Here is a 12,820-nt window from a genome sequence, read left to right as displayed (position 1 = left end):
AGAGAGAATTTTTCTGTCTTTAATCTGAGTCCATGAGTTTGTCACCTCTCTGTCTGGAGATAAGTAACAGAATTCATATTGAGTCCTCTACAAATCCACTTGTGTTTGGTCATTGTATACTGAGAGTTCCTAAGTCTGTTAAAGTTGTTCGTCTTTGCAGTTTTGCTATTATTGTATAAATTGTTTTCCTGATTTTGCTCACTTAACTCTGTTATCAGGTCATACAAGTCTTCCTGTATTTTTCTAAAACTACTCTCCTCACCATTTTTATAACACAATAGTATATTCCATTACATCTATATGCCATAACCTATTCATCTATCCCTAGTTGGTGGGCATCCCCCAGCCCAGCTAGGTAAAAACTTGTTTTGACCCATTATTTAGTAGCCTGAATAGAGTTCTCAAAAGCTAGCAGGACTTTTTCTAAGCTTCTCATAATTTCTTATATGTATTATCTCATAGTATGGTAGTGACCTGGAAGCTAGCTTCTAAAGTATGGTGTAGGGAAGAGGGCAGTCCCAGGTTGAGCAAACCTGTGGTATAAATCATCCACAAAGTATCAGGAGTTTGGAAAGAATATATTTATTGGGAAGGACCACAACAAACATTTGCTACTAAAAGTACTCTCCTCTGACTTATTTTTCCAAATGTCCTGCTAGTTTTATATAAAACTGTCTTTCAAGGGCATTCATAATGTGCCCTTTGTTTTGATTTCCTAAACATCCAAAATGGCGATTTTTCTTGCTAGATGTGGAAAATATTTTGAGGCAAGTCTGACCAATATCCCATGTGCAATACAGGCTTTTCAATGGCAGATTCACGAGAGACTTACTCAGCTGGAGCTAATCAATAAACAATACAGGCGACTAGCTAGAGAGAACCGCACAGACACTGCTAGCAAGCTGAAACAGATGGTCCATGAAGGAAATCAGCGTTGGGACAACCTCCAAAAACGAGTCACAGCCATTCTACGGAGACTCAAGGTAACCATAAAATCATTTGTGTCTTTAAATAATGCAAACTGCAGGGAAAGTTTTATGGTCTGTTGGATAACCAGATTTATGGTCTCTTGGATAACCAGCAGAAGTCAAGAAGCCCAAGCAAGGGTTTACATGTTACATTTTAGAAACTCAAAATGTTAAACATCTTTGTTTACATGTAATTGAGAAAAAATAAAAAATAAATGTAAATTTAAGTTCAGATCTTGGGAAAAAAATATTTATATTTTTTAAAATGACCTACACATTCCCTATCTCTTATTGTTATATTTAAGCTGCAACCATTCCTTTTTTTTTTTTTTTTTTAACCCTTGTACTTTGGTGTATTGTCTCATAGGTGGAAGATTGGTAAGGGTGGGCAATGGGGGTCAAGTGACTTGCCCAGGGTCACACAGCTGGGAAGTGGCTGAGGCCGGGTTTGAACCTAGGACCTCCTGTCTCTAGGCCTGACTCTCTTGCAACCATTCCTTTTTTCCCTTTGTGTTTAATTTATAGCCCCACTAATTGACAATACTAGCTAAATTTAAGGAATGCTTTCAGATTTGCAAAGTACTTTACATGCATTATCTCATGTGATCCTTACAATGGCCCAGTGGGTTAGGTACTCTTTTTTTTTTTTTTTTTTTTAAACCCATAACTTCTGTGTATTGGCTCCTAGGTGGAAGAGTGGTAAGGGCAGGCAATGGGGGTCAAGTGACTTGCCCAGGATCACACAGCTGGGAAGTGTCTGAGGCCAGATTTGAACCTAGAACCTCCCGTCTCTAGGCCTGACTCTCAATCCACTGAGCTACCCAGCTGCCCCCTAGGTACTCTTTATTATCCCCATTTTAAAGATGAGGAAACCAAGATACACAGAGATGTAAGTGACTTGCATTTGGTCATAGCACTAGTAAGTGTCTGAGGCAAGATTTAAGCTAGAGTCTTTCTAACTTCAGAATTCCATCCACTTTTCTACCTAGTAAATAATACTAGGAGTATCTGTGTCAGATATACCCATAGTGACTGGAGAATTTAGATCCCTCTGTTGTCTGGAACCCAATAGAATGCATTGCTTTGTCTAAGGTATTTCCAGAACATAGCTCTGATGTACATCTACTTATGAATATACTTCTCTGATTTTTTGCATTAAAGGATGTGCTTTCCAGAAATCATTGACACAGTGGCTACCTTTAGATTATAAAAGGTTATGGAATATTTTCTTTTCAGTCTAACAAAGTAATTCTCTTGTTTCAGAATGTACTTCTTTTGTGTTTTTAAGAATATTCATTTTCAACCTTTATCATTCAGAAAATTCAGTATGTGGGAGTTTGTATGTGTGACAAGTTTTTGTAGAACTAGGACAGTAGGTTGACTGTCATAAGTCATCTTTCTGCTTCTGTTCCTAAGGCATAACTTTGCCAAAACATTTATGGGAAGATGAGAATCTGTCCTTTCTTACCTTTTTCCAGAAGAGGTTTGAAAGCTCTCCCTTGTAACCATTCCATTTTTAACATAATACTTTCAATCCAAGCTAATTCCATTATTACTATTGAAAACCTTTATTATAAAATTAATGAACTTAGAACTGCATATACATTAGCTTGTCTGTCCTTGTTAATTGAGTAGACATTTTTAATATTTACATTTTCCTAGTTTTCTCTGAGAATATATATTCAAAATTAGAATAGTGACAACATCCAATGAACCAAAGACATCCAACAGAAAATCCTAAAGCAACACTATGAGGTCTGGAAGGGAACTTGGGCAAAACACTCCTCATTGATTAAATGATTTGAGTGGTCTCTAAAGCCTTTTCCAATTCTAAATTCTGGCATTATCTAGCTCAACTCTCTCTTTTTACTATGAGAAAGCAGAAAAGGAAAAATTATGAAATCATCTATTTGATGCTGCAAGGGAATTTGGAGGTCATCAAACCCTTCTTCCCCCTCTTTTAACAGTTGAGGAAACTTGCCCCAGGATTAACTCTTTCTTACTTTGCTTTTCTTTCTCTACCATCATCCTCCAAAGGCGGAATTAGAATATGGATCAAAGATACTCTGAATCCTAGCTAAGCATTTAAAACATATCCTTTTGCTCTTGTATTGTGTAGCATTTTACCAACCAGAGGGAAGAATTTGAAGGAACCCGGGAGAGCATTCTTGTGTGGCTCACTGAAATGGACCTGCAGTTGACAAATGTGGAGCATTTCTCTGAGAGCGATGTGGATGACAAAATGCGCCAGCTGCATGTAAGCATTCTTTGTGAGCATGTCCCTGAAGCAAGTGGAGACCCCCTGAGCCAATCAGCATGTCAGGAAGTGAGCTCAGATCAAATTGTAAGAATCCAGGCTACTCCCAAAGCTGCTGAGTTACCATCATCAGAAATCTGTTTGCTGAAATCTGGGAATTAATTGTAGCATGGTAGTTATTTGGGATTTTGTTTTGTTTTTCCCTGGTCACACAGAAGGATGGGAAGGGACCAGATCTGTGATTGCATCCATGGAGGACACTTCTGATCAGAAAACAGGCTTGCCACTGATTTAGGTTGAGATCAGAGAGGTATCTAAGACCCTGAGTACTTAAGTGACTTAACCAGGGGCATGTAGCTTCTATAAGTCAGAGGCCCAGCTTAATTCAGGTCTTTCTGACCCTAAGATTATTATGCCAAGGATACCTAATACCACCTTTATTAAATATTGTTATTCAGTCATTCGGTATATTAGAATTTTCTTGGCAAAGATATTGGAGTCATTTCCTTCTCTAGTGGATTAAAGGCAAACGAGTTAAGTGATTTTTCCAGGGTCACATAGCTATTAAGTGTCTGAGGCCAGATTTGAACTCAGAGCTTCCTAACTCCAAGCCCAGGACTCTGTCCACTGAGCCATCTAGTTCTTCTTTATTAGATATTAAAAAGGGCTAAGAAGTGAGGTTTTCACACACTAAATAAAACCATTACACACATGAACCATTGAAACAACAAGGTCAAAAATGAAGGTCCACTAACAACATAATATAAGCAAATCATTTCTACCATCGTGTGATTAGGTTGTATAGCTCTCTCTTAAACACAGTATCTAGTCAAGCATGACACATTTTCAAAAAGTTTTTCAATTGAAAAATTCCTAGATGCAGATAAAAATGAATTGCTTTTTTAAAAGCGGGTGGTGGTGGTGGTGGTGGGAATTTTACTTATTTTTTTAAATTAAACCCTTACCTTCTGTCTTGGAGTATTGGCTCCAAGACAGAAGAGTGGTAAGGGCTAGGCAATGGGGATCAAGTGACTTGCCCAGGGTAACATAGCTAGGAAGTGTCTGAGGTCAGATTTGAACCTAGGCCCTCCCATCTTCAGGCCTGGCTCTCAATCCACTGAGCTACCCAGCTGCCCCCAGAACTTTTACTTTAAATTAAAAAAAAAATTACAAGTATCTCTTCCCTCCTTCCCTTCCAATTAATCAATTAAAAAAGAAAATATAATTCTCATAATAGATATGCCTAGTCTAATCAATCAAATCCCCACAATAGTCTTTATTCAAAAATATATGACCCAATCTACTTATATCCATCACCCCTTAGGAAGAAGATAGGCTATTTTCTTCATCTTTAGCCCTCTGGAATCATGGAGTCATTGATGAAGGGGCATGTCTTATTTTTTTTAAACCCTTACTTTCTGTCTTAATAACAGCTCTAAGGCAGAAAGGTATGGGCTAGGCAATTGGGGTTAAGTGACTTGCCCAGAGTTACACAACTAGAAAGTATCTGGGGCCAGATTTGATCCCAGGTTCTCCTGACTCTAGGCCTAGCACACTATCCACTGTGCCACCTAGTTGCCCCCAAAAGGCATATTTTAGCAGAAAATGGCAAACTTTTAACAATGGGCCTAATTAAGTAAGTGAACAGACCAGTAACAATTAAAGAAAAAGTCTGATTCTTTCTTCAGGGAGAAAAGTCCATCATAGGTCTCCATTGGAAACTATTTTAAGCAGTTCTTTCTCATATTCTGAATAGGGTTTCCAACAGGAAATTACACTAAATACCAACAAGATTGACCAGTTAATTGTATTTGGAGAGCAGTTGATTCAGAAGAGTGAACCTATGGATGCTGTATTGATTGAAGATGAGTTAGAAGAACTCCACCGGTACTGCCAAGAAGTGTTTGGCCGAGTGGCCCGATTTCATCGGCGGTTGACCTCTCACAATCCAGTAAGAGAAACACATCCAATGGATGCACCTTCTACAACAGATATGAGATTCACTCAGTTTTGTTTGTTTGGAGTTTCATGAATAGGAAATAGACTTCTAGAAGTATTAATCTGTTTAGGAGTCCACATAGAGCGAGAAATTCTGGTTTCTATTTTATTATAGTTCTGCAAAGATCTGCCCTTCGCCACTCCACTCCAAGTATAAAGTTATTTTCTGATGGACAAATGATGGAAAAGTGTCATTTGTTAAGTCTGTGGAAAACACTATATTTTTGTACAGTGCCATAGAAATTTTATTGTCTTTCATTTAGAAGATATTTAATAGTTGTTTAAACAAAACACTATATCCTTTGAGTGTAGTTCAGTGATTCCCAAAGTGGGTGCCACCGCCCCCTGGTGGGTGCTGCAGCGATCCAGGGGTGCGGTGATGACCACACTTTTTTGGTATTACATTCTATTCTGAGTTCAATAAATAGTTTCATAATTTCCAGGGGATGCTAAGTAATATTTTTTCTGGAAAGGGGGCAGTAGGCCAAAAAAGTTTGGGAACCACTGGTGTAGTTGTACTGTGTCCCTGAATCTGGGCACATGTAAACAAATACCCAGAATCAGTTAATGATAATTTTTTTTTCATCTCACCCCCAGTAAACAATCAGAAAATATTTGTCATTTAATTTATCTTAATTGCTGGTATGTGTACTTTTAGCATTTCGTGGTGCTTTGCAGTCTTTTGGAATGACTGCTTTTAGCCAAGAACATCAATTTGCAAAAACAGCTTCAATCCCTTCTTAGTCAATCATTTTTTTAATCCATTTTTTTTTCTTTTTTACAAGAGGCAGTTGAGTATGAATCATTGCATAAAGGTGTCTATCTAATTTTGGTGTGCTAAAAGCATTATTTAATGATGACCACTTAAAAGTATGATTGAGCACTTTCATTTCATTCCAAAGTAGGCATCTATGGACAGTAATCCTTGCCCCTCTGTAAGTGTATCTACCAAAATTACCCTACAATTCCACCTGTTTTCAAGTCTGGCATTTTCTATCATTACCCTTCTATGATTCAACTTTTATGTTACATAGCCAAGAGAATTAAAAGAGAATGGGCTTATTACTCAAATAATAAAATAAATACTGCAATGAGAATCTTCCTGGTTACAATCACACTTGAGTGATAGCATTCTACAACAGGAAATCCTCCCCTTCTTCTTACTCTGTGCTGAAAAGTTGAAATCATCTCTCCGTTATTCTTCTTCAACCTGATTTATTTCATCTTTAAAATTGTCTATTCTTTAGGGATTGGAAGATGAAAAAGAAGCCTCTGAAAATGAAACAGATGTGGAAGATTCAAGAGAAATACAAACTGACTCTTGGCATAAAAAGGAGGTGAATGAGGGACCATCATCCCCTCAATCCCTTTGCCATCTTATGCCTCCTCCACTGGGTCATGAGCGGTCAGGCTGTGAGACCCCTGTCAGTGTGGACTCGATTCCACTTGAATGGGATCACACAGGTGATGTGGGAGGTTCCTCCTCTCATGAAGATGATGAAGAAGGACCCTATTACAGTGCTGTGTCAGGTAAAGCCCATAGTTCTTGAGAGGAGGTTTCCCCTAGGGTTCCTGGAACTTAAGAGATTTGTTTGGATCTTTTTTTAAGATAGCCAACTGATATTGCCAACTCTTTAATTATCTAGGTGCTAATTTTATAATTTATGGATTATCTAGCCTTTTTTTACCATTTCACTTCAATCCTTTCTGCTCATCCACGTTATGGCTATTTCCTTGATTTTTTTTTTTTTTACCCACTACTTTGGAGGATGGTAGGGGAAGGAATTAAAAAGTAAGAACTCAAATCCATCCATTATAGTATTAGTGTCTCCAATTTCCACTCAACAACAGAAACCCATTTGCTCACTGGTATTTAGGGAAGAAGTTGAAACTCTTGACTGAAATAAGATTCTTGGGCTTTCAGTCAGTTTTATTTATTTGCCCCAACCCAATTCCCCCACTGCCATGGATAATCAAGAGTTGGCTTTAACACTGACTTTTAAAAAAAAATATCCTTTAATAAAAGTACAGAAATGATGGCTTTCACCTCTCAACTACCAACAGTTCTGCTATTTTAAATAGTCAACCTGAGTGTTTTATCCAGTGAGGAAAATGACATTGTTCTTTTTCAGATGTAGAAATCACTGAAAATCCTGAGGCATATCTTAAAATGACCACAAAAACTTTGAAAGCATCTTCTGGTAGGCCTCTGCCAATGCATGTGTCTCAACATGGCAACATTCCTGTGGCGCACGCTATGTTCCGTTCCTAAACTTCTATCACATGTCATGTCTGACTTCTTGCCTTTTTGTTGACATCATGTCCTTGGGTCATGGTGTATTTATGCTGCAGTACTACTCACATCTACTCATGCACATTAGAAAATCTTAGGGGGAAAAAAAACCAGAATGAAGTTCAATACCATGCATATTTCACGCCATGGATCTGTGCCAATCAGACTTTAACTTCCAGGGGCAGGTGGAGGGGGTTTCCTTTACTTCATCCTAGCGATCTGAAGTCTAAGCTTTTTTTTTTTTTTTCCCCATGGTGGTTTGGTTTAAAACTATTTTCTTGCTTACGGTGATCTCCTGGGGAAAAGATTTGGAGTTGGGTAGAAGGTGCTAAAATTGACTTAAACATAAGCAACACTACTTCTCTTTGACAGTGAAAGTTGTGATGTCCCCTACTAGGTCTGCAGTATGCACCAGCGCCTTTATGGTATCTCCAGCTAGAGTTTGGCATTCATTGCTCCTTTGCCACTTGAAAGACCACACATACATCCATCACTTTAGTTCAACCGTCATTGCAGGCTCATAGCACGACTGGAGACCACCCCAGCCTCAGCAGCAGCAAATTTTATGTTCCGTCCCATCCTGACAACATCCCGTGAAAATAATGTGCCACAGCTGCATGACTCATCTCATTCCCATATGTGGGACACTACTGACCTTTTGCAAACATGCATGCTTTGCAAGGAAAGCTGCAGAACTCATTTTATGCCATAACTTGATGTCATGTTACTCACAATGCCTTTTTTTTTTTTTGGTGTAATTTTAATATTGTCACATCTGCAGTGGGACAGAAGGGAATATATCACTCCTATTTGTTTCAGGTAAATCCATTTCTGAAGCCCATTCATGGCATACTCCAGGCAGCCCTACCCATCCAAAGCATCACTACAAACAAACCGAAGTTGAGAGGAACGTGCTGCCGATCACCCCAGAAACAAGCACCCCATATAAGCCAGAATATGTAAGTCTCTTCTTTGCTTCTCTAGCTCTAGAGTAGGGATAGCAATAAAAATGACGATGGTTGTTTGCAGTGGCGTTAGTAATGATAGGTTGTCCTTCATTGGGTGGTTTATGCTGTGTGTGCCATTACCCACATCAAGCCCAGTCAACTTTAGAGCCAGAAGCAAACATCTGGGTTAGGAGCACAATCTGTGGCCAAAGAACAGTTATTCTAACCAGTCTGCTTGTGCCTCAAACCTGAGTTATTGGTCTTCTCCTTCACATTGTGTTGACCTACTAAAAATCTACCTGGCCCAGAAAATTATAATAATTTATATTATTATATTAGATTATACATCATTATTAGATTTATTATTAATATTTATTATATAATATGCAATAATTATTAATATTGAACATTATATATTATTATATTATATATAAAATAATAAAATATAATAATTATAAATAGAGAGGCAGCCAAGTAGCAGAGTGGATACCAGGCATGGAGTCTGGAAGACCTGGCTTCAAATCTAATTAGACACTTCCTACCAGCGTGACCCTGGTGAAGTTACTTAACCTCAACTGCCTTGCCCTTACTGCTCTTCTGTCTTAAAATTAATGCTAAACCCCAATCAATAAGGGCTTTAGAAAATAATAATTAAGTACAACTAATATATCTCCTTTATCCAGGTCAATGGAAGGAACTGAAATAGGGAGAATTCAAAACACTATATGAACCCCAAAGACCTTAGAAAATTTGGATTTATATTATTAATTACCTCTTTCTTGGGTTAATATTAAATTGAGTCTATGTCCTTTGAGCAGACAACAGGGAATAGGGGGAGGTAGCACAGGAGAATTAGGAGCAATTATTTGGGGGATCCAGCCATAAGATCCAAGACAAGGTTTCAAATTCTGGCGCCGTACCCATACTTATTAGGCATCTGAGGAAGTAACCTGATTCCTTCAAGGCTCTATTTCCACATCTATAAATGGGAGTAGCATTACTTTCACTTACCTACTCTACTTTCTAAGGTTGTCAGGAAGAAACACACTTTATGGTGCTGAAAGTTTTATTGAATTGAGAGTTGGTGACTTTGAAAATATTCCATTCCACTGTTTCTTTTTGGGGAGTTTCTCATTAGGGAACTCAAAGCAATCAACATATTTGCCTCCCTAGTCCCCAAACTTCCATCTTTGTTGGATTAATGAACAGTTTCAATGTACTCAGTCAAACTGAGCTTATTCCTGCTGTATAGTCAAGGACCATTCTTCCTAATATAATGACACTTCTTTTATTACCCCATCAATTGCATTTTTGCATCATGGAACCCCTTGGCAGTCAGGTGGAGCCTATGGAGCCCTTTTCAAATCATGTTATTAAATGCTTAAAATAAACTACCTAATATTGCAAAGGAAACCAATTATATTGAAACACAGTTAATATCTTTTTTTTTTTAAGTTACTAGACCTCAGGGTTAAGATTCCCTCATAAGTAGCCATCAAGAAATGACTATATGGAGAAATGTATCCTTATCTAACCCTTGGGATAGATTAGAGCCTTTTGCTTAAAGACAAATTATCTCTGTGCTCTGGCTTCTGTGGGCAATTCAGTGTGTGGCTACATCAGCCAGTCTCAAGAGCTGAGTCCTTTAATTGCCATTCTAAAAGAACTTTTATCTGTCACCTTGTCTAAAGAGCAATCCAAAGAAATCAAACTCTTATGACTTTTCTTTAGGCCTGCACAAAAAGGCCATGTAGATCCTAGCCTGATAAAGCCTAAAAAGCACATTAAATTTAGAAATGGCCTGATCGGCTCTGTGATAGCAGAAAAAAAATCAGTATGTGCAATGAAAATAAACATTTAGTAATGAGTGATACTGGGAAACTGATTTGTACTCTGTATGTTTCTAATTCCCGGTGATAATAATGCCATCCACCTCTACAGAGTGACTGGGAGGGATAACTAAAAAAAAATTGTAAAACACTGTGAAAATGTAAAAGTGCTAACACAATAATAAGCTGGTAAGCACAATGATCGTTTTCAACCTTTTTTTAATTTTTGCATGGTACATTTATGAAGAAAGTTAGGAAGCATGCCAAAGAAATCGACCATTTTATTGCATCAAGCATCCTCTCATCCGCTTCCTGCTTTACCTACATATAAACGCCAAGGCTTTACTTCTACCATTAGCTCTGCTTGCACATAAACCAATGCAATGCTACATGTGAATAAATGCATCTGTATTATGTATAAGAAAGCTGTTCTCGAGAGAAAAGGGCTCAATAATTTCTAATCCATTGATGTGTATTAATTACTCTTCAAGAGATCATTTGTGGGTAGTAACTTATTAAAATTAGATATTAAATTAAAAATATTAAATCATTCTAGGTTAAACAGCTTATACCTCCTGGCATTGATGGTGTGGACGATGGGAGAGAAGGGTCCAGGATGCTGAATGCTGGTGAGCAGAAAGGTCTTACAGAGACAGAACAACAAGCAGGTACAGCTGAACCAGATCTATACTGTTCTTTTACCTTTTTGTTTGTCTTATTTTTGCTGTCTATTGCTGTCATTATTGATGGTATTGTTACATCAGTCATTTTTTCTTTTTTTTTTTTTTAAAGCCTTCTGTCTTAATTCTTTTTTTTTTTTTGTCTTGTCTTAATTCGAAGACAGATGATCAATAAGAGCTAGGCAGCAGATGGTTGGGTTTAAGACTTTTCCAGGGTCACAGCTAAGAAGTTGTCTGAGGCCAGATTTGAACCCAGGTCTTCCTGTCTCCAGGCTTAGAGCTCTATCCACATTACTACCTAGCTGCCCCCTCCCTCCCTTTTTTTTTTTTTTTAAACCCTTACCTTCCGGCTTGGAGTTGGCTCCAAGGCAAAAGAGTGGTAAGGGCTAGGCAATGGGGGTTAAGTGACTTGCCCAGGGTCACACAGCTGGGAAGTGCCTGAGGTCAGATTTGAACCTAGGACCTCCCGTCTCTAGGCCTGGCTCTAAAATCCACCGAGCTACCCAGCTGCCCCCTCCCTTTTTTTAAACCCTTACTTTATGTCTTAGCATCAATTTTAAGATGGACGAGCAAAAATCAGTCATTTCTGCTTATGCCTGTTGTGTGGAGATGCAAAGCATGGAATCCCTGCAAAGGTACAGGGATAGTCTCACCCAGAATTCCTATCCCCACTCTGGCTTCCATTTAAACAAAAATTTAAAAAAGAAAAAATTCAACAAAGCCAATGGGTAGAACCAACACATCTGCCTGTGTCTGCAATATTTCCCCCATGTCTCAAGTGAAGAGCAAGAAGGTTGAATGTTCTTTTCTGAGGTCCAGCTTGGTCAGTATAATTACACAAGGCTCAATTTGGTTTTATTGTTCTTTCTATTTACATTGCTGTAGCCATTATGTTTTTCCTGATTTTACTAACTTCATTGTATCAGTTTCTGTAAATCTACTTTTCTTTCAGTTATTCATAATCGTAATTTTTATGGTATAGTATTAATAAAGGGCAGCTAGTGTAAAAGGGAATCCTTTGCTCTCTCAAAAAACCCTTTTCCCCCTTACACTAGGTGTCATAGTGAATTGAGCACTGGGCTTAGAATCAGGAAGACTCCTCTTTCTAAGTTCAAATCCAGTCTCAGACATTTGCTGGACAAGTCACTTAATGCTTTTTGCCTCAGTTTACTCATCTGTCACATAAACTGGAGAAGGAAATGGCAAACCAGTCTTTGCCAAGTAAATCCCAAATGGGGTCATGAGTAATACAACTGAAAATAACTAGGCAGCCACAAAATCTAGTATTCCATTCTTGTACCACAATTTGTTTACCATTCAATGAACAGACATTAATAAACTGCCTACTATATGCCAGGCACTGTGCTAAGCTTACGGGAAAAAGGTAAAAGCAGCCCTTACTTTCAAAGAGTATATGTTTAGCTATTTATTCTGTAAGCAATGGGCACCTGCTTTGTTTCTTGTTCTTTGTCAACACAGTATAATGTGATTAATATTTTTTATGTGTATAGGACCTTTTCCTTTGAGTTCTCTGGGGCATATGGTTAGCAGTAGACTCTGGCAAAATATATATCTATATTTGAGGCACTTAAAATATTTAATAATTTTTATTTTTAAATCAATTTTTAAATTTAAATTTAAAATTTAAATTTAAAATTTAATAAAATTAATTTTTAATTAAATACAAATAATTCCATATCACTCTTCAGAATGGTTATGACAGTGTATTTAGCCTTTCCATAATCCCTCTATCTCTCAATGACTGTTTCTATCTTTGGGTTTTCTTTAAAAGTTACTGATAATGCTATTTAAGTGTTTACCAATACTAGGCAGAACATTAAATGAAAG

The 12,820-nt window shown here is 37.7% G+C and overlaps 1 protein-coding gene across 1 annotated transcript in view; it reads left to right on the top strand.

The window, feature by feature from the left end:
• The window catches only part of SYNE2 (spectrin repeat containing nuclear envelope protein 2), a 419,774-nt gene that overhangs the window by 395,716 nt on the left and 11,238 nt on the right, over positions 1-12,820 (top strand). The window contains exons 108-114 of the mRNA XM_044664857.1: positions 801-983; positions 3,088-3,225; positions 4,982-5,176; positions 6,471-6,753; positions 7,356-7,424; positions 8,336-8,475; positions 10,849-10,960. Of these exons, the coding sequence (XP_044520792.1) occupies positions 801-983; positions 3,088-3,225; positions 4,982-5,176; positions 6,471-6,753; positions 7,356-7,424; positions 8,336-8,475; positions 10,849-10,960 (1,120 nt within the window). The remainder of the gene's footprint in view (positions 1-800; positions 984-3,087; positions 3,226-4,981; positions 5,177-6,470; positions 6,754-7,355; positions 7,425-8,335; positions 8,476-10,848; positions 10,961-12,820) is intronic.

The sequence above is a fragment of the Gracilinanus agilis genome, chromosome 2 (assembly GCF_016433145.1).
Source record: "Gracilinanus agilis isolate LMUSP501 chromosome 2, AgileGrace, whole genome shotgun sequence".
Classification (NCBI taxonomy): Eukaryota; Metazoa; Chordata; class Mammalia; order Didelphimorphia; family Didelphidae; genus Gracilinanus; species Gracilinanus agilis.
The sequence above is the reverse complement of the archived record's forward strand: the minus strand, read 5'-3'. Positions and strand labels throughout refer to the sequence as shown.